Source organism: Lygodium microphyllum, chromosome 3 (assembly GCF_053477565.2).
Source record: "Lygodium microphyllum isolate KBCC chromosome 3, Lygodium_microphyllum_v1.1.10, whole genome shotgun sequence".
Classification (NCBI taxonomy): Eukaryota; Viridiplantae; Streptophyta; class Polypodiopsida; order Schizaeales; family Lygodiaceae; genus Lygodium; species Lygodium microphyllum.
This window is the reverse complement of record NC_141137.1, coordinates 170409268-170431350: the sequence shown is the minus strand read 5'-3', so window position 1 is coordinate 170431350 and position 22083 is coordinate 170409268. Positions and strand designations below refer to the sequence as shown.

Here is a 22083-nt window from a genome sequence, read left to right as displayed (position 1 = left end):
CGCTCTCTTATTTGGCCTGTCATATGACCTTGTATCTTACCATGAGAATCTCTCTGTAGCCACTTATTTTCCTTTTGTTGGTTAGTTTGCTCTTAGAGGAAAAACAAACAAGAAAGAATAGTGGGGTGAATGTAATAGCTGCCGAGCAGGCTTTTATGGCAAGGCAGAAGGGCAAGGGCAGCCAAGCTAAAAATGCTCTGCAGAGCTCTAGGACTTGAAGTACTTCACAGAGTAGCAAGAAACAAGGGGCCACGTAAGCCAAAAAGGGCAAGTACTACTATTGCAAGAAGCTAAGTCACTATATCACAGAATGTAGGAAGCGCATAGCAAAGGAGGAGTTAGGGATGTCTGTTTCTGATGCACCTTGTACTGTTACTGAGTCTGCGTTTTTTGTGATAGACCATGACTATTGTTTCTACACGTGTAGTTATGACTCTTCTTGGGTTGATAGAGCATTTAGCTCTATTGAGGATGCGAGCACTTGGTTCTTTGACAGTGGTGCTTTTAGGCATATTACATCCCGCAGGGATTTGTTTTCTTTCGTTATTGCAGCTCCTGTTTGCAAGTTTATGTAGTGTGTCAACAATGCATTGTACCCTATTAGAGGTATTGGGGAGATTGTGTTGATAGCCATTGATGGCTCTATTTTTTGTTTGCAGAATGCATTATTTGTGCCAGACATAAATAAAAATTTGTTGTCTATTTCTTCTTTGGCAAAATGTGGTCTACAAGTCACATTTAATGATGATAGATGTATGGTTAGAGATAAAGAACTCATGACTTTGGTTTTGACTGGCACTTTATGTCATGGACTATATGAGTTAGATGCTTATTCAGTTGATCAATCGATCTATCTAGCATCTACTCTTACTTTTGCTATGTCACATGCAGAGTTATGGCATGCTCTCATGGGGCATGTTAACTATAACAACTTGGTGCTTATGCAACGTACAGAAATGTTTGATGGCTTACCTCTCTTGGAGAGACCTCTTGAGCATATATGTGAGGGATGCATTTTGGAAAAAATGCATCATTTTTCATTTCCTCATGATGTTTCTTTTAAAGCAACTACTAGATTACAAATTGTGCATTCGGATGTATGTGGTCCCATGCAGACAAAGTCATTGGGTGGCTGTTACTATTTTGTCACTTTCATTGATGACTTTACTTATTTTTGTTGGGTCTACTTATTGGTGAAAAAGTCAGAGGTGTATGATGCATTTTTGGCTTTTCTAGCACTTGCTGAAAATCAATCTGGTGAAGTGAAAATGCATTGTTCATTAGTATACTACTGCATATACTTCACAGCAGAATGGGGCTGCAAAGAGGAAGAATCGGTTGACTATGAGGAGACATTTGCTTCTACTCTCGCATAACCACCATTCGGTCTATGGTTGCTTTGGCTGTGCATCATGGTTGGACTGTGCACAAGCTTGATATTAGGACTGCATTTTTACATGGGGAACTTCAAGAAGAAGTGTATGTACAACAGCCCATTGGTTTTGCAGTTGTGGGATCCGAACACTAGGTGTGCAAACTGAAAAAGGCTTTGTATGGTTTGAAGCAAGCTCCCTGAGCTTGGTATGCAAAGATTGATGTTGTTTTACTCAGCCAGGGGTTCATAAACAGCTCATTAGAGTTTACACTTCACGTATGTAAAGAGAGGGGATCCTTACTGGTCATATGTCTTTATGTTGATGATCTTCTATTCACAAGGACACTTGTTGATCAGATTTCAGCATTCAAACAAAGTTTTGAGATGTCAGACTTAGGGCCTTTGCACTATTATTTGGGCATTCAGTTTATTGGATTGTCATAGTCTAGATAGATTGGTAGACTTCTCGAATGGTTTGGCTTACAGGATTGCAAGGCAATTTATATACCAATGGAGATTGGACTCAAGCTATCCTTGCATGATGAGAGTGATTTGTTTGATATCCATACGTATGCTTCAATAGTTGGATATCTTATTTACTTATGCAACACAAGGCCAGACATTTAACTTGCAATTTCAGCCCTAAGCAGATATATGCACCGCCCACGCATGTCACGTTGGCAAGCTATGAAGCAAGCTTTTCGTTACTTGCAAGGTACTAGGACTCTTGGATTGCTTTGTGCCATGAGTGGACCACTGCACCACATGCTTACAGTGATTCATATTGGGCTGGTGATTTTGATTCACGTCACTCTACTAGTGGTAATTGTTTCTTTCTTGGCTTATCTTTTATCTCTTGCCTTAGCAAGAAACAATCCACTATTGCTACATCGTCTTGTAGAGCTGAATACAAGGCAGCTTTAACTACCATAGTTGAATATGCATGGCTTAGACGCTTGTTGGCTGATCTTGATGTATTTGTCATGAAGCCTACTTTGTTTATTGATAGTCAGAGTGCCATTGCAGTGGCATGGAACCCCGTGTTTCATGCACGTACGAAACACATAGAGATTCACTATCACTTTGTTAGAGAGAGGCTACATGCAAGAGATATTAGCCTTGTCTACTGTCCTACCACCAATAATGTGGCAGACATCTTCACCAAAGCTCTTCCTCGTGACAAATTTGAAGCATTCCGCAATGCTTTAAATTTCATCTCCTTTGGTGGATGATCCTTGTATATTGATTACTCTTCACTCCAAGGGGGTCTGTTGGGTTTGACTCACGCTTACGCTCACAAAGGAGTGTTGGTGATCCTCAGTAGGACACTAGGGCACTTTTTGCTCTTCTTACGAGAGGTTTTTTCCCCCCAGCTTTATTCTCTTTTATTTTATGTGCCTATGTTACACAGTTTTGGCACGTATTGTGTTTTATATCTTTTGGGTGTGAACACACGCTAACAATCCTAAGGTTTAAAGGTTATGCTTTGTACTTACACATTTTACTCTTTGATAATTGCATTGGGAGTCGTATCTTCACTCTCACACTCTCTTCACTATCAACTATATTCTCAGTCGAAGCTTCGATCTCTGTGCATCCTCTCACCTCTCACATGCAATCCACATTTGCTAGAGAAAACTAGCTCACTATTGGTGCAGCAGTGATGAGTTGAGACTAGGTTTGAATCCTAAGCCAAATTGAGGAAGATTTTCATAATTGGATAGATGGGAGCTCATCTATCACCTTAAGGTTTTGGGAGCTAGATGGCTAGTCCCAATTATGGAAAACTTCCAATTAAGTGCATACGAGTGTAAACAATACTAGGGTGGGTGGCCTCTCGAGAAGGGGAGGTATAAGAGCCTTCACTAAAACCAGCCTTCCTTTTGTGAATAGGTGGTAATTCCTGAATTACAACTTAGTTACAGTAGTAACATTTATTACAAAACTGAGAAAATGCAAATTAATATACAATCTTGGAAAATGGACATCCTATTGGTCCCAAAACTAGCACCCCTTTCGATATTTATTTAACTTAATTGAAGAAGTTGATATACAACGGGATTCTCCCAATTTCTTTTGGCATTTCAACTCCCCTTGCTGTCCAAAATGACTAGTAAGTCTTCAATTTGATTTGCCCCTTGATTCGGGCAATCAATTGGTCTTCACCCTACTTTGATGGAGATGGAAAATGCCCCAAATTCATTGATTTGCTGGTCCCTCCACTTGAATTTGATTGAAAACAGCTTCAGCCCTGTTGAATCCAAGTTTTGGAGCTTTCAATTTTTGGCACGCTTCTGGAGGCTACTGCTAAACCCTAATTTCTGCTGTAGATTAGGGTTTACAGCAGAGAAATCTGAAATTTCTCAGCCTATGGTGATCTTAATGCTGTAACCTTGGGAGCAAGGCTGTAGAAAGTCTGGGAGATAAGAGAGAATGCTAAGGAGAGAGAAAATTCAGACTTTCTTTACGAAGTACTGAAGAAAATCTGTCATTTAGTGTTGTTGCCCTGTCTCAACAGCTTGTAGATGCAAAGAATTAAAGAAAATCAGTCATTTACTATTATTGCCCTGTCTCAACAGCCTGTAGATGCTATCACCAGTTGTTGATTGGTCTTCTCTTGCCCCTGATTGCCTCAGAAGTCCTCCAATGGCTGCAAATCAAACTAGTAGTATCTCCTTCCTCTCTCTAGCAAATTGAATACACCAAAAATGCCTCTCTTCAGCCTCTAAAGATGTTTTTCAGTCTTGCATGGGCATTTTTGATAAGTAGCAGCCTTTCCAAATGTTTTTTTAAACATTATCCATAATTAAATATTAATCTAATAATTATTTCAATGTCTTAAAAAGTAATATCACTAGCCAATAATTAAATTAGCTAGGCAACTTTTATTCTCGAGTGTCTTTGCACCATCTTTGACCATTAGATTGACATTAAATACCATTAAATGCCACTTCTCTAGTGTCACCACAACTGACAGTTATTGTCAGGAGGATGTGAAAATTTGATGCTTTGCTTATGTTTAATTGATATTTGATTAAAGGATTAATCAAATGTGCAATTAAAAGATGCACATGTGTTGCACATGTGAGGTGCAAGCTACTTTTTCACAGTTGAAGGCCGAAGGACCTTGTGAAAAAGATGGGTGTCAAAGGTAAAAGTTGTAATAAGTTACACTTGTTAGATTCTAGGTAAATTTTGGTGTCAGTTTGCCCCTAGGAACATTAATTGGCCATTAAGTGTCAGTGGTGACACTAGGGACTAGGCATTAATTAATGGATTAATGCTTGTCCAAGGGTCAATTAATGCATGGGACCACTTTGGGTTGCAAATGGCCTAGCGAATAAATTTTTGGATGGGCAAGGTCAATTTTCTGGGCATGGATTAAGGGCTGAATTAATTTTCAGAATTAATTGATTTTGAAAATTAATTAAATGGCTGGAAATTGCTGAAAATGGATTAAGAAAGCTGCCACTTGGCAAAACTTTCCCATGCAAGTGGGGGAAAGGCTAAATAGGGCTGAAGGGAGAGGGAAATCTCGTTTTTTCTTGATGGAGCTGTTGGGAAGAGGTGTTGGACTGTTGCTGCCAGCTTTTGGGGCCATTTCCCAACCATTGGAGACCATTTTGGTGATGGAGATTGTATATTCTTGACCTTGGGAAGCTGGCAATTGCTGTTGATGCACTTTCTCCTGAAGATCACAGTCTTTGATGCTCCTATTGTTGTTGGTGCATCCGTTTGGGGCTGGTATAGCGGGGCAGCAGCTGATTTTGATCAGTTCTTCGCGACAAATCTCAAAATTTTCTCTCTCTACAGCATTCTCTCATCTCCTTCAGCCTATGCTCAGCCATTCTCAGCAATTCTCAGCCATTTGGAGGAGATCTCAGCCATTTTTGGTGGGCTGATCTGTAATTTCTGCAGTAAACCCTAATCCACAGCAGAAATCAGGGTTTAGCAGCCACCTTGGGATCCGTGCCAGAGATTGAAGGCTGAAGGGACTGAAATCAACAGCTGATAATTGAAGGTTATCAAGGGATTTTAGGAGCCAGTCCATCCCGAATTGATTTGGGGCAGCATTTGGCCAGCCAAGGGTCAAATTGGAGAAGTCGTCCTGGGTGAAACAAGGGGCAAATGACCCAAAAGGCTTGCTGGTCATCTATGACAGCAAGGGCAATTGGTTAGCAGGAGGAGATTGAAGAATCTCGAGTTGTACTCTTTCCAATTGAATGAAAGCTAAAGAAATACCGCAAGGGGCGCCAGTTTTGAGGCCAATAGGGAGTCTACTGTCCAAGAATGTTATGGTTAAGTGTGTATTTCGTTTTATGTGGATTTATTTATTGTTGTAATTAACTCTTAAATTAGGTTATCACTACCCATTCCAAGAAGGAAGGCTGGTTTCAGTTATAGCCAAATGAATGACTTAGGCCAATAACTTGCACCAGATACCACCAAGTACCTGTGTGACATAACTTATAACAACTTTTGCCTTTGGCATCTCGTGATTTCCTCGGGTCTCGGGCTCGTAATTTACTCTAACCCTAGTTACATCTCACATGTGCAACATTTACTTAACCACATGATTAAAAATTAATCCACATGTTAAGCGAGGTTTCAAAAATACATATCCTCATGAGACGTGTATATTCTTTAATCGTTTTTTATTGTTGCTCTTTAGAACCTAGGTTCTTGCCTGGGAGATTCAGGACATGAACAAGCTATGCTTTAATCATTATGAACTTGATTTACCTTTAGTATGGAAGAATGTGACATGATTACACCCCTTAATTTTTCATATCTTGATTCTAGGCTTCAGCTCCTAGCAGAGATGATGGATAAGACATGGTGTTTGAGCTAGCTTGTATGATGTCAAACTGCCCTCTGTTATTGTTGAGTCTGTTGGTCACAACTTCTCATGTTAGCTTGTCATGGAATAGATACATTCAATACTCTTGGTTTCCCACCTAGGAAGAATGTCTGCCTGAGTATCTGGAAACAGTTGTGCATTAATTTTTTTCAATATGATTGTTCCGTGCTTAGCTATGTATGCATGTGGATGTTCTTTAAGCTGAAATGCAAGCTTTTAAGCAGGGTGTGTTTTTGTTCTTCTGTCGCTAATCATGAACCACAGGTAAATATAACTTTCTACTAATAGGAGCTCATCTTGATGTAAGAGGATATTTTACTTCAGAACATGCACACATTTGTTGCTTGATGACATGTAAACTGGATTTATTCTTGATAAACCTGAGAATAACTGAACAATTTGTGGCATCTTATTTGTCATTATGCTTTAAAGTTCTCCATTAGGCGACACCTTTGGGACTTTTGTAAAACGTAAGGATTGAACAGATTGTATTGCCTAGGAAGTTATTATGGCTGGTCATGAGTGATCTTTGGTGGTTGGATAAGCAGTGGTGCAGGACCTGATGCAGTAGTATTTGGCATGGTGGTGGTTCTTGGAAGGGAGGAGAGAGTGCGAAGCTGGAGCTTTCATCTATAGTACCGGCAGCTGCAGTTGGAGGAGCTTGCATCAGTATGATTTTGTGTCCCAGTGAACTCGTGAAGGCAAGTTCTGTTCAAGATGCCAAAGTAGTTGGTTTGATTCATTCTTCAGTTTTTTGACCCTTTTTCTGGTTGATTCAGTGTAGGCTGCAAGTACAGGCAAGCCAAAAAGCACCAAATGTGTCATGTCTGCAAAGTTATGAAGGGCCATTTGATTGTGTTAGGAAAACTATTGCAAATGATGGAGTACGTGTACTCAAACGTCTGCTAATTAGTATTGTAATTTTTTAGGGTTTCTAATTGGTATTGGTATGTACTGCAGATACGAGGTATGTTCAAAGGTGGATTAACAACACTTCTTAGAGAGTGCGTTGGAAACTCGTTCTTCTTCACCACCTATGAGTTTAGCAGATATTACCTTATGTCAGCTTATGGCTTTTCTCAAGAAACATTGTCAAAAGAGTCAGAAATAGGTCTATCAGAGAGTTCCCTGAATCAGAAGTACTCAAGAGCTGCATTTGAAGGGCTAGTGGATATTTTCAGTGGTGGACTTGCAGGCATGGTGGTAAGTGGTGATTCTTGCTATTTTCAAGGTTGGATTTGAGTATGTTGGAAGCAAACCCCAAAGGCACTTTCAAACCTTTTTGCAGTTCTGGGTTGCTGTCTTACCTCTTGATGTTGTCAAAACTCGAGTACAGACAGCAGTTGATCCAAAAGCAAGCCGAAATCCATTATATAATCTGAAGTTGGTAAGCATCGTTATGTCATGTGCGAGGGCAACACTGACAGTGATGTTTTTCAATTGAGGAACAGTTTTCCTAGAGTGCCAAATATTTTACTGAGTTATCCAAAGCTTCAGAAGCATTTGAAATTTTTTTTGAATGCAGATATGCAAACGAGTTGGCCTGAAGGGTCTTTATACTGGCTTGGGTCCAACCCTTGTCAGAGCATTTCCTGCGAATGCTGCTGCAATGCTTACTTGGGAACTGACAGCAAAATTTCTTGGTGTGCGACGTTATGACAAACAGACTCTTGATTGTGTTTGATGCTTCTCGTCAATAATTTTAGCTTGATTTTGAAGCCCAAGAAGATATCCAAAAACGTGGGAAGCTGGTTCTTTGTTTTTTTCTTATTTGGCCTCCCATTTTTCTTTCAAATTGGCAGTATATCTGCATTTTTTCAAAGAGCTTCAAATTGTGGACTGGCATAATGAGGAAGACTAATGTACTTTGCCTCTGGATATTTAAAAGCTTTGCTACTAATACAGCTGAGGTTTGAAAGAAAGTATATGCATGCAAATCTGTCTGTATTTGTGTTCAGTTTGTGTGACTCTGAAAGACTAATGCTGTTTGTGTTCTTTCATGTGGACACTGAGCATAGCCAATGTTGCAAGGCACCTGCTTGGACATCATTGACCGTCCAAATGTGTGTATGCATGTGCACACTTACTTTGTAGAGGCAGCTACCGCTATCAAGTCAATACCCTGGAGTTGCACCCACCAAACTAGTGCTCTCAGTGGGCTTTTTTTTTTTTTGGGAGGGACGTGTAAGTTATGTTTTACGGGCTTCATAAGCCCAAACTAAGGGATCACCAAATGCGAGACATTCCGTTAGGAAGCAAGCGGGTTGGAATGACAATGCAACTCCATCCGGCCACTTTTGAGGCAAGTGAGGAAGCAGGTGGTGTCGTGTAGCCAAGGTCTCGCGCCCTATTGCTAGTTGTGCAAGAGTTCTCTCTTGCCACATGAAAGTGAACGGTGAGCCATGAGGTTCGATTTCCTTCAAGTTTGGTCTCAACTCGTGATAACACGAGGTGGGTTCAAGATACAGCAATGCCATGCTGCACCCCTTCAAGAAATTGAGTAGCGCGTGTGGTGACATGTCTGATGCCCACACCTGCTCAATCGCAGGGACTATACGGTGATGCGTCTGGTACCCGTATACACTTGCTGCAGAGGAGTGTGGTATGTGTAGTGTGCGTGTTTTACCCTCTTAAGTGGCATGGTGCCGGCAGGACCGCCAAGGGGAATTACTGGAGACACTCCTGTAGGAGGCAAGGAATAAGCTTGAAGAATCGATGGAGACTCCATTCGGTCACTTTTGAGGCGAGCAAGAAAGCAGGTGGTGATGTGCAGCCAAGGTCTCACGCCCTAATGCAAGTCGCGCAAGGGGAATCCTTTGTCGCACGAAAGAGTCCGGTGAGCCATGAACTTGTGCCTTCCTTTGAACTTGGTCTCAACTTGTGCTTTGCACGAGGTGGGTTCAAAATGCAACGAGTACCATAATGCATCTTTTCAAGAAGTAAGGTAGTGTTTGTGGTGACATGTTTGATGCCCACTCCTACCTTGTTGCAAGATGTATGCACCGGGTTTTGTATACAGTTGCCGCAGAGAGGTGGATTATGGTTACTTGGGCGTATTTTTACCCAAAAATTTGGAAAATTAGCAGGGTTTTTTCCTTCTACAAGGGAAACTTATGCTAACTCCAAGTACCCCGACAAGGTGAATAGACCGTTGGATCTTAAGGAAGTTGAAGCTAGAGACTCGCCGCGGGACTTGCGCATCTATGCCAAAGCACTTCAAAGATAGGCCCTAGTGACTTGGGATGCCCCTACGAGGACATCTCGTCACGAAAGCCACGTACTCAAGAAGTGATGAGTTACATCAGGTAAAGGACTTGTGCAACCAACTTGGTAACCCAAGAGTATGCAGGACCCTCACCCTCTCGATGATACCAAATAGGAGAGCTGGCATGTGGGAGAGGTCAGAATGGATCTCAACATGCCAACCACTTCTTGGTGAATGATTGTGTGCAGCTTGTCGCGAATACAGAAGTAACGTAAAATGTGGAGTGAGGCCTCAAGGCCAAAGGGTTAGAAAACCCACGACGGGAGGGGAGGACCCGTAAAAATGTCCCATGGCAAGACATTGATACACAACCGAGTGGTAACCCCCCACACTGACACTCCACTCCTGCTGAGGCTCCTTGTGGGAGAAGATACCCAGTAAGTGGAATGGTGTCAATGCGCTGTGTGAGGAAATAGACTAGCTTAGTTGCCCAAAGTGAAGTGCCGTGCAACCACGAGTAGTGGCGAGACAAGAAATCGGGTGGGTGAAGTGCGAAATGCTCCCTCGGGGCTTGGCATGAAAAGGGTGAGGGGTGACACAAAACCTCATGGTCCGTTCAGGAGCTCAAGGGGATGGCAACCCCGGGACGTTGGGAAACCAAGTCTGACCTCCGAAAAGGGTGAAGACTTAGTCCCAAAAAAAATGCCACAGATGACAAACAGGCAGGATCTCTGGGAAATCAAGGCTAACCCTCAAGGAGAGGGTTGATGCCATGAGATCCCAACGTGCGTCATAGCACTCCACCTAGGCGATCGGATTGAGACAGGGGGCGATCCGACTGCCTAATGCATAAGTCCATTTCAGGGGTGATTGATGATTTTTTAAGGAAATGGACTTGAGCACACATGGTGCTGTGGAGCTATGAGGGTGAGAACTTCATTCCCTCATAGAGCACACGTGGTCCCGTGGAGCACACATCGCGGGAGAAGATAGAGCACAACGACGTATGCCTCGGTTGTCGCAGGGCAAAATTCCCAGGTGACTAGACACAATGGGAGTGAGAGGAACAGGGAGGGACCCTGTAATAGCACGGTCGGTGATGCCTCGATTGCGCACAGTTCAACCAGTGTTGGTGATGGCGGCATGATTGCCTCTGCCATAGTGGGATTCTCGATGCCTCGTAGTGAGACTCACACTGTCCTTGCGGGGAGGGACAGAGACATGGCTATAGCGTTAACATCCGTGAGTTTGCATACGTCCCCGAGAATTGTGATATGGGGGGCTGGAAGCCTCACAGAATGGTCTATGTGGGGCTCCTTGAGACGGATACTCCAGTCGGATTTATATAGGAAGGTTAAGAAGTGGGATCGAACTAGGTGCTTACGAAACTGATCTGTGCGGTTTGACATATTGGTCGAGTCTCGTGAAGCATCCTTGAGCATTTTGACTTGTATTAAAGAGGAACGTTTGTTTTGTTGGTGGCACGCTCACTTGTCGATTCCCTTCGGTGAACGCAAGACTGTAGCCCCGGCATGGCCAAACCAAGGCCTTAAAAAGAGACCTATCTTGGCGAGTCTTAATATCAACTCTCTTCGTTCTAAACGGGATGAGCTCGATATGTTGGCTCGTAAGGAACATTGGCGCGTGATTGGGCTGCGGGAGACATAAATTTTTCAAGGGGGATGGCCCCTGCGATTATTTGGTTACAACTCATTCCAATGCATGGGCTCGAACATTCCCAACGAGAGAGGATTGGTCACCATAATCTCTCGGGAATATAGAGCATTTGAGCTTTGCCAATCGACTCCCAATTGCCTACTAGTGCAGTTTTTTCCTTGTGGCGCAGGGAAGCAAGGATTGTGGATCCATGGGAATGTGTATATCCCTCAAAAACAGTTGTGCGCACGGAGAAGATAAGTGCTGAAGGACGTGTGCTAGAAATTGAGGACCCTGAATCGGAAAGGAATTCCAATCGTAGTCGAGGGTGATTGGAATTGCAAGCAAAGGATTTTAAGTCGGTATGTGGAAGCACATTTCCCCGAATTTTGTGTTGCGCGCTACTGGTTCCGAGCTTACATACCATTCCAAGATGGACCATGGAAAGTCGGATCTCGACTTCTTTGTTGGGAATGACGTTGCGATCTCCAGACTCTCAGCAGCGCATATCTTTAGAGTGATCAACATCTCCTACCACTGCCCTATCACGTGTAAGATGCAAATAGTGGACAATATGGAACCAAGTCCAAACCCTCCTGCCCCACGTGTGCCTTGTATCGATGCGAGCAGGGTAGATGCGGCGGCGAGTGCCTTCCTATCTAGCAATAGGTGGGCAGCACTGGTCAACCTCGATGAGGAGGCGGAGGGGGAAGACCCACTCCCAGATCACTTGGCAAGAGCCTTCACGGAAACGATGAAGGCTATTGCGCAAGAAAATGGAGTCATGGCGGTTAGGCCACCACCACCACCCAGGAATCGTTTTAGGCTCAACCCCAAGGCACACCGCGCTATCAACCTGAAAAAGAAGTCTTGGAAGCAACTCAGGTCTCACCCTGAGACTTTCGAAGAGTACGCTGAGATTCGGAAATGAGCCGAACAAGCCTGTTGTGATAGCGAGAACCAGAGCTTCTCTCGCATAATTGCCAAGGGGAAGGGTATGCAACGAGCCAGGTTGGCTTATAAGTGGTGGAAGCTCCAGAAAGGCATCGCAAGAGTTAGGAATCGGGGTGGGCAAAAGGCTCAACTACTTAAGGATGCTATCGAAACTCTACAGACGGAACCCCCTGAACTCATGGAGATATGGGAGAGCCACTACTCTAAGGTGTATGATGACCCTCTAGGAACAAGTAACAACGCCGACCATTGGAAGCAACTGGATACAGGCTTGCGCCTAAGGCCTCATATTAAGGACTTAGACGTTCTTATTGTGTGGTACAAAGCCCGACATGTGCTTAGGAAACTAAAGAGACATAAAGCCGCAGGCATAGACGGCATCCCCCCAGAGGTTTTCAAGATCGTATACAAGGACAATGGATGCCATGGACAGATGGAAATCCCGAAGTCCCCCTATGGGCTAGCGATGTTGAAGATACTGAACACGATTTTTGAGGCTTGCACGATTCCGGAGGCATTGGAGTCATCCATTGTGGTGTCCATCCCGAAGAAGGGTGATCTTACCGATCGTGACAATTACCGTGGCATATCTTTAATATTGTTGATGCTCAAGGTGCTAACCTCAATTGTGGTATCTAGGGTCTATAAGGCCTTAGAGAACTGTAAGTTCTTCCTCAAAGCACAAGCCGGATTTCGGGAACATGAGGAGTTTATCGGACAAGTTGCATGCCTCGAAGAGATTGTGAAGAGGCGTCCTGTGGAGGGCAAGCCCACCTACGTTGCCTTTATCGATTTCAAAAAGGCATACGACACAGTGCTGCACCAAGCCTTGTTTTGCAAGTTGCGAGCTTGCGGAGTGGAAGGGCGTTGCATACGGTTCATAGAGGGGCTGTACCAAGCTTCAAAGATAAGGGTGAGGGTAGGGGACCTCTTGTCCGAAGCCATTTCAGTGAAGCGAGGAGTACGCCAAGGATGCCCCAGGTCCCCCACCCTCTTTAGCATATTTATTAATGATATCATAAACAAGGGTGACGGATTCAGAGTTAGTGTTCCTGGTCTACATGAGAAAATTCAGGGGCTACTTTTTGCAGATGATTTGATTCTCCTTGTAGAGTCCGCCGAGGAGCTGTAAGAAGCATTAAACGGGTTGAGCGAGTGGGCTACCAAGTGGGGAATGAGTTTTGGCCTATCGAAGTGTAACGCCATGGTTTTCTTTGGCAACTTGCAAGATTTGAGGGATCGACCACTCCACTTGGCGGCAGAATGGATCGAAGTCTATGAGAGATACACTTATCTGGGCATCGTGCTGGATAGTGAGTTCTCGATTGAAACAGTTATTCGGGAGAGGACTGAGAAGGGCCGTAAGACCCTTCATGCTTACCAGGCATTCCTCTCTTCTCGGTCGACCCCCATGCGGACAAGACTCAATGTCTTTAAGGCGTGCGTGTTACCGGTCCTGACGTACGGTGCCAAAATTATGGGAGGGCATCGTCAGACACTCCTTCAGTTGTTGGAGACAATGGCTATCACAAGGATGAAGTGGATCTTGGGTAAAGGGGCGAAATCGACAGTGGTTGGAGCAGCCACCCTGCATAAGGAATTCAATATCCCCCCCATTCCAGCATTTTGCGGCGGGCAACGTGCACGTGCCTTCAAAAAGTACCCAGGGTTTAGGACATGGATTCGAGAGCTCTCGAAACCCCCGTCATGTACTAAAAGAGTTCACAAATGGACCTGGGCCTCCAGGACCGTGCGTTGGCTAGAGAAGTACGTCCTTGAAGCACCTCTAGTCGCTGTAAGATACCATGTTTGGAAGAAATGGGAACGGCAACACGAGTATGTGAGATTCGCCTCCTGTAATGAGAACAAGTTCGAATGCTCAAGGAATTATCTCTTTTGCACTAACCTTTCAGAGAACGTCAAGGCTTCAGAGGAAAGGTTTCTGTTCTTAGCACGGGTTGGCGGGATGAAGATGGCGGATAGCTATCGACATTCTCGTCAGCAAACCTGCCCTCTATGCAGCTCTTGCAAAGCATGAACCTCTTATGCACACATCTTGCTTTCCTGTCCTGCGTTGACTGATGAACGCGACAGGCACATTTCGGGTATTATAAGTGAAACTCGCGACCTTTTGTCCTGAGGGTGTACCTTAGAGGATGAAGCTGCGCTACTCCTTGGTGGGGAGATTGGCGGGGTGTGTTTACCCAACTAGGTGAGCACTCGTCCGCACTCGAGGAATGTGGTCCCGGGGCATCGCCTCGTGGGAGCATTCCTCGACGAGGCGATACTGAGGTACTTGGGAGCATTATATGCGTGATCCCTACCCGCGAGATGATGATATCCTCCCTTTGCGATCTTGTGCGCAAGCTCGTAATCGTACCAATGATGGCATCGCCTCGCTCAAGCAAGCGAATGCTGTCAGGAGGCAGTGTTTGCTTGAGTGCGACGGGACACCACCTTTGAGCCGACGCCCGACCTTGGGGTATGGCATCCCTTTGAGGGAACCTGCCGGGATCGGTGGTTTTAGCTTGTGAGAGTCCAACACTACCTGGGCCCCTCCACCGGGGTGCTAGGTGCCTACCCATGCTCCACTCATTGGGAGGAGTCTTCCAAGGACCTTGGTTCTGAAGGAAGTAGCGAAATCATAAGCTAGTGGCATAGGGTTCCACCTTTGATTCTGTTTAGGCACCCGGCTCAAAAAACAAAAACAAAAATAAGAAAGTGAAAAGAAACATAAACTTTTTAAACTGGGGAGCTGTACCCAAATCTTGGAAACGTGATCTAATCCTCAGCTCTAAGGAGTATTGTGCAGAGAGGAGGTGAAATTAGGAGTACTATGGGTGGACAGTGAGATTTCGGTGTCTTTGAATGATATCCTGCTGAATACAGGCAATTGCAGTCTAAGAAGGAGACTCATGGGGTAGTTGTCTCTACTCAAGTCTTAAAATGGACAAGACTTGCAGGGATATCAAATACATAGGAATCTCTGTTCCAACATTCCATATATAGGCAAGGTGCCAACGTGGATGGTCAAGGCAATGATTTTTAGCATGTTCATTTTGGACAACTAACTATTTTACAATTTTAAGTACATCCAAGGTCACTTTGGTGATGATTCAATATTCCGAGGTATGGCAAAAAATGGATTGTGTACTCGTGAAATTAACCAAGTTGCTCGTTTTTTGGCTTGGTGTGCAATATCAATGTCATAATGCATAATAGAATGCGTAGTAACATTGTAGCCAATCCTGCAAAGTGGAATGTATGAAAACATGGGAAGTCCTACAAGGTTGTGCGATAAGGAACCATGCTTGGTTGGAATGCTATAGGTGATGCAAAGGCTAGCATCGCACCATCGTGGGCACTACTTTTGCAGTCGTATATTCATGATAATTCAATGTCCAAAATCAAGGCAACAGATTATGTGGAATCTGGGATAGTAGGACAACTTTGAGTCATTTTATGGGGCATAGGATAGGTTGAAAGCTTTAAATTCTATTCAACCGTTTAATGTAGCCTATTCTTATAGTAATCTCACTAAGGCTTCTAAGATGCACAATGCAACCACCTTTTTGAAGGACAATTTTGCAATTTGGACTACTCTTTTATTACAAGGCAAAGCACCAACTACTTGGCTTTAAGCAAGTTCTCTCATATGCATGGTTCACAAACACTTCTCAAGTGGATGTAATGAATTGGCCTCACTTAGATGCAACATAGGGTGAGAAGCTTAAAGAATACAAGTAGTATTTTTGGGAGGCTTTGCTATCTACTAACTTGTATCATGCTATCGTTAAGCAAACTGAGAAGTATTGTTGTAGATTGCCAGTAGAGATTTGTGACTTTTGCACAAAGACAATGGATAGCTAACATGTCTTGATTAATAGAAAATGTAGAAACAACTTTCGCATTGTTGAAGGGGAGGTGTTACAAGAATAGCAAGGATGATTTTTAGAGAGCAAGAAAGCTATGGGAACCCTTTAAGGTTGTGTAGAATGGCATGAAACTTATCACCATAAAGATTATGGCATGATATATTTGGATTTCATTGTAGAGGATGAGTTTCATATCTTTAGAGTTAATAGATTGGGGATTTGTGCAAAAGCTAGTTTGAGTTATGATGTGCATGAGGAAATATCACAAATCTGACAACTCTAACGTTCTTTGATCCAAGAGGCACTCTCTCCATAGTTATTTGTTGGTAGATTGGGCATCCTTGTAAAAGAGATGAGGTTTATAGGTGAGGCTACTTTTCCTTGTCTTAGTGATATAGAGCTTATCACTTCTATCATCTAGAAGATCCACATCATTAACATAGCTACAAAGAGTTTATTGTGTAAGTTCAGGGATGCAATATCTTGTTGTCAAAGATTATTTTGCTACCTTTGTTAGGGGGCATGAGGGTTGGTTCGATATCAAGCAATGCCCCACTATTGGGCCACCATATGAAGTTAGTGCATCCCAAAATTAAAAGATTCATAAGTCAGGTGACTAGTTTGCTGTAAGATGGTGATTTAACAAAATTCATTTGCCTTTTATTCATCTATCTTTTTTGCTTAGAAAAAGAATGGTTTACATGCCAATATGCATAGATGATTGTATCTTGTGAAGTCTTCACTATGGAGCTTCCATCAAAAAGCTATAAGGATTGATTGTGTCAAGCAATACTCCATTGAATAGACCACTATATAGAACTAATACATTTCAAACATGGAGAGATTACTAAACAAGTGAATGATTTACAACAAAAGGGGATAACTTTGTGAGAGTGTGGAACGGAAGAGAAACACAAAGAGAGAGAGAGAGAGAGAGAGAGAGAGAGAGAGAGAGAGAGAGAGAGAGAGAGAGAGAGAGAGAGAGAGAGAGAGAGAGAGAGAGAGAGAGAGAGAGAGAGAGAGAGAGAGAGAGAGAGAGAGAGAGAGAGAGAGAGAGAGAGAGAGAGAGAGATGAAGGAAGAATATTGCATTGACTAAAGAAAAATGCTGATACAATGGGAATGGATTAATCGGTCCTTGCATGCAATCCACAGTGTTAGTGAGGGCACCAAATTAGGCTGATGACAATGGCGGCACCAAGCACAAAGTGTTGAAGTGTTGAAGTGTCAAAATGTTGTAGTGTGCACCTGCAAACAAAAGATTGAAGAATGAAGAGTGTGTAGCTGCCAAGTGGGAGGGTTGGCTATAAATAGCCATAAATGAACAAATGTGGTTGAACTATATTAGTAGGTACAAAAAAGGTTGGCCAACTAGCATTTAATGTTGGTCGCTCTAAAGAAAATGGTTTAAAAATAGGGGAAGTCCACTAAAAAATCCCATATGATAATGACAATGTTTGGTAGGTAGAGACAGATTATGGATAGTAGAAACTAACCTAGGAATGCACACAAGAAGCTAATAACTAAGGAAAAAATGCACCTAAAATTGCCAGAGCTCCTATGTCTTTGTCAGACTCTAACACAAGCTCTCAACCCGGAGATGACAAATTGACATGACTAACGTAGGCAAGCTAACACCCCCTCTCAAATCCTAGGAGTGTCTAAATATGGAACCAACTCCCAAGTATAATTTTGCTCGATAGAATTGAGCTTCTCCTACATGGCCTGATGCCAAATATCCTATGCAAAAGCCTCCTCAAATGTAGTAGGCTCACTGTCATGAAGAATTTGTGATATAAGAGCATAGTTTAGATAGAGTAAACTACTCCACTGGGCTTGTAAGCAAGTTGATCTATGTAGACCTATAAGAGAAGCAAGAAAGTGAGAGACACCAAAATCTTGCATGAGCTGTTGGTATCAACAAGGAATCTGAATAGACTCATCCTGGTACGAGGGAGATTGAGTAGCCTTCGGCACCTCACCAAGGAAAGGTAAATCCTTCTCATCTGAAGAAGGCCCTCCCTATGACGGCTAAGTCCCCCTAAAAGACTCGAGAGTGGAAGCTAAAGGGGTGGAAGAACTCGGTGAAGAAGAAGTAGTTCCACTTGTCAAAGATGGTAGGGAAGCTGGTGGAGAGGGACAAGGAGGGGGGATGGGAGGAGAGGAAGACGAAGAAGGGTACTAAGGAGGCAACCTTGAAGGGAGAAGAAAAACCAAAGGTAGGGGAGGGTTAGTCAATGAGGAAGAAGCACATGCAATAGTACCATCAATAGGATCCTCAGAGGTCACAGCCTCATCAAAGACCATATCCATACTCACCTCAAACTTTCGTGTCGTCGAGTCGTAGAGATGATAGCTATTTGTGGTAGCACTGTAGCCCATGAAGATGAGCTTCTTGGACTTTGAGTCAAGCTTCCTCTTTCTCTTCTTCTTGTCCACATGCACAAATACATCACATCCAAAGATGTGAAAGTGAGACATGGAAGGCTTCTGACCAAAGAAAGCCTCATATGGAGTCATGTCCCGTAAGGCAAGTTAGAGAGCAGTTGTGGATGTGAACCGCAATAGCCACCATCTCACCCCAAAGGGAATGAGGAAGACCTTGATGCTCCACATCCCATCTCTAGCATGGTCCAATTTGCATGCTTCACTACATTCTCCAAAGGTATGTTCGAATGGGAGTACTCCACCAAAACATTGTGATCCCTATGAAACTAAGAAAAGAGGTTAGAAGTAAAATCTTCACCATGATCTACTCGTATGCCATGAACTTTGAAAGTAGTTTGTGTCTCCACAAACCCCTTTAACTCACAAAAATATGAGTACGTCTCACTCTTATACTCCATAAAATAAGGCCACACATAATGATTAAAGTTGCCTATAATCAATACCAAATACTTGGCATTCCCAAGGGAGGTCATGCACATAGGTTCACAAAGGTCATAGTGTGTACCAACTCAAGCAGTGTAGAAGCCCTCCTAGTAGCTGCGACCCATGGATGTGGCTGCCTATACTACTTGCCCCTCAAACAACTAATGCATAAAGTATGAATAGGAGGGAAATCGGGAAGTCCCTCCATATTTTTCTAAGAAGCCCAGTCGAATAGCATCGAAGTTTAGATTACCATAATGAGCATGCCAAAGCACCTCATACCTCGTGGCTAAGACTATGAGCATGTAAAGCCCACCCTCCTATGATCCTATCCAAAGAATAACACTTGTAGAAGCATCCTCCACTATCACAAAATCTTGTGTAAAGACCACGTGGGTACCAAGCCATGTAAGGCCATGAACAGACAAGAGGTTAAAACCTAAATTTGGTAAGAGAACTTTGGCCGAAGAAGATTGCCTATCTAGCAATAAAGGAAGTCCCCACTCCTCAAATGGGAACAATAGAGCTCTCACCAATGGTGACAGTACTCCCTCTAGCACTCATGTCCTAAAGCCAATCTTGTATGTAGGTCTTGTGAGAAGAGGCCCTACTGTCCAACACTTCTCCTTAGCCGAAGAAGCAAGACATGTATCCTCCTTGGCAAAGGCATGCAAAAAGACATACCCTTTGTGGTGGGGGTGGCCTTTGTATCCTTTGAATCCTTCTCCTTTGAATCAAAGGAGGAGGTAGAGTATCTAAATCATCTAGGTAGTAAAGAAAGCATAAAATGGTATTTAATGATAAGAATAATGAACTCTACTTATCAAAATTTTACATTTGGGGCACCTTGATTAGAAGATGTTGTATCTATGGATCTCAACCTTGCATTATGTGCACAACTTTTTGGGAGTATGCTCATATTACCAAAGGCTCATTTGCTACTTTGTTGAAAATGCTTCATTCCTCATGCTTTGCAAAAGGAATAAGTTCCTTTTAGATGGAAAGGAAATGATATTGCAACATTCAATAAGCTAAAAGAAAATCTTATTTCAAATCTAATTTTGATCTTGCCATATCTTTGAAAACTTTTGTCATCCAATATGATGCATGTGGGAATAGCAATGGTACAATTTTGATTGCAAGATGGATGAGTATTGGCCTATTATACATGCTCTTTCTACTTGGAGAGACTCCTAATCAGGGTGATTTGAATGTGCTAACAAATAGATAGAGTTTGTACTTTTCTTCACTCAAACTAAGTTGTCTAAGAAGTATATGAGATATGCCAACCTTTGTCTATGTTTACTTTCAATTAATGGATATAGAGGGTAAAACGAATATAATGGCTAATGCTTTATGAAGGAAACCACAAATTCTTGTTGTGTCATTGATGTTGGCATAGAGTCCCAATTCATCGATTGATATAAGGAAGAAGATAAAGGTGGATCAACTAGCTAAAGTATTCATGCAAAGGACCTTTAAGTATAGTGGCATGCCTTAGTCTCTATCATTAATGATAAGGATTTGCACATAATGTGTCTATTTCAGAGTGAAATATTTAAGAATAGGAGCACTATTTTGTAGTTCTCATCTTCTTTCATCCACAAATAGACAAGAAATCAAAAGAGGATAATCTTGTTATGCTTATAATGTTATTATGTATATTTCTATTGGCAAGGTGCCTGTTGAGGTAATGGAGGGAGGAAAAGAGTCCCAACCATGTAACATACAAGTGATAAGATCTTTGAGGCAAGCATATTTGTTGAAAGTACTAATGAAGGCTATAGAAAGGGAAGTTGCCTCTCCAAAGGACCTGGGTAAAGGAAGAAAAAGAAATTTATGTTAGTATATTTTAATAGTGATGTTTGTGGACACATTTAGGACTATTGGGACATCTTTTCCCCTGACTAAGAGGTCTTTTTCCCCCAATATTGTATATACTCCTAGAAGAAAGGGAAGTTACCTTTCCAAAAAAGGACCTATGCAAAGAAAAAAAAAGTGATTTATTTTACTATGTTTTGATACTAATCTTTGTGGACACATTTAGGACTATCAGGGCCTCTTTTCCCCTCACTAGGAGGTCCTTTTCCCTCAACCTTGTATATATGCCCATTCACTCTAAGGAAATTGGTATACTAAGTTTTCTACTTTGATACCTCTCAATATACTTCATGTTGTGTGCTTTGAAGCTTCTTTTCTACGTGCTACATGTTTGCATTCATGCAACCCTAAATCCAATTATTGGTATCAGAGTGGGCGTTGACCTCTTGGGCAAACTCATCACCCTTTGCTCCATCTTCTCAAATTTGGATGATACTTGATGAGCATTTGAAAGCTGACTATTGTTATAAGTATGCATGTAGAACTTGGTGCTAGAATTGTGATTTGGGTCCATTTTGGGCTCTCTTTGCACTATTATCAAGACTATAGAGGCTATTTCATCCTTTTCTATGATGTTTTTTATAGCAATCATTTCTCTAGGTAAAGCCTTTCATAGTCTACTTTTTACCATGCTATATAGCACAAGTTGATTTTGTGTATATTTTCCTTTATACAAGCATCTTTTACATCAAGTAATGGTCATGTCTCACAATAATGATGTATTCCATGTGTTAGTTGTTGAGAGGACAAGTTGGATGGAGCCAACTATCCATCTAGCCTTTATGATGCATCATGTATTAACTACAAAAGAAATCTTGAATATTGTGCATAGAATTGGTGGGCATCCATTTGTGGTTGTGGAAGTTGAAATTGTAGCATAAATAAGTGATGTTTAGGATGTAAGAAATTTCAATATGCTACAATTGATGCTAGAGCACACCATCTACTACTGAATAGAATTGTTGGGATGGAAAAGTGATAAAGGCTCACATCTTGATCCCAATATTTGTTAACACACCATGAGCCCGCATATTTGCTCATGTAAGACAACTAAAGAGGCATTTGATGCACTCCCATGTTTGCACCAATAAAGAAATGAGACCCATGTCTCTTATCTATATAACCAATTAGGGAGAGTGAAATATGGATCTAGATGACTCTATGGATTTTCTTTTTTACCAAGATCAAATATATTAAGTAGTTACTTGTTGCATTGAGGTTTTGTAACACATTTCACTTGCGCATATTTTTATGTCTACTATTCGTTTAATGATGAAAAATATGATTCCAATGCTTTGTCATTTGATGAGCTAGATTTTGTTTTGCTATAAGAAGAACAATCTTGACAAAATATGTTGCTTTTGTGGCTAGTCAGAAAGGTAAGGAAAAAGCTACATCTTTGCTAG

General features: G+C 42.4%; 1 protein-coding gene across 1 annotated transcript in view; it reads left to right on the top strand.

Annotated features, from left to right (window-relative positions):
* The window catches only part of MBAC1 (Mitochondrial substrate carrier family protein), a 45743-nt gene extending 37591 nt beyond the window's left edge, over positions 1-8152 (top strand). Inside the window, exons 4-8 of the mRNA XM_087675059.1 lie at positions 6836-6937; positions 7016-7120; positions 7197-7439; positions 7525-7623; positions 7762-8152. Coding sequence (XP_087531185.1) covers positions 6836-6937; positions 7016-7120; positions 7197-7439; positions 7525-7623; positions 7762-7920 — 708 coding nt within the window. The 3' untranslated portion in view covers positions 7921-8152. The remainder of the gene's footprint in view (positions 1-6835; positions 6938-7015; positions 7121-7196; positions 7440-7524; positions 7624-7761) is intronic.
* The last annotated feature ends 13931 nt before the right edge of the window (positions 8153-22083 follow it).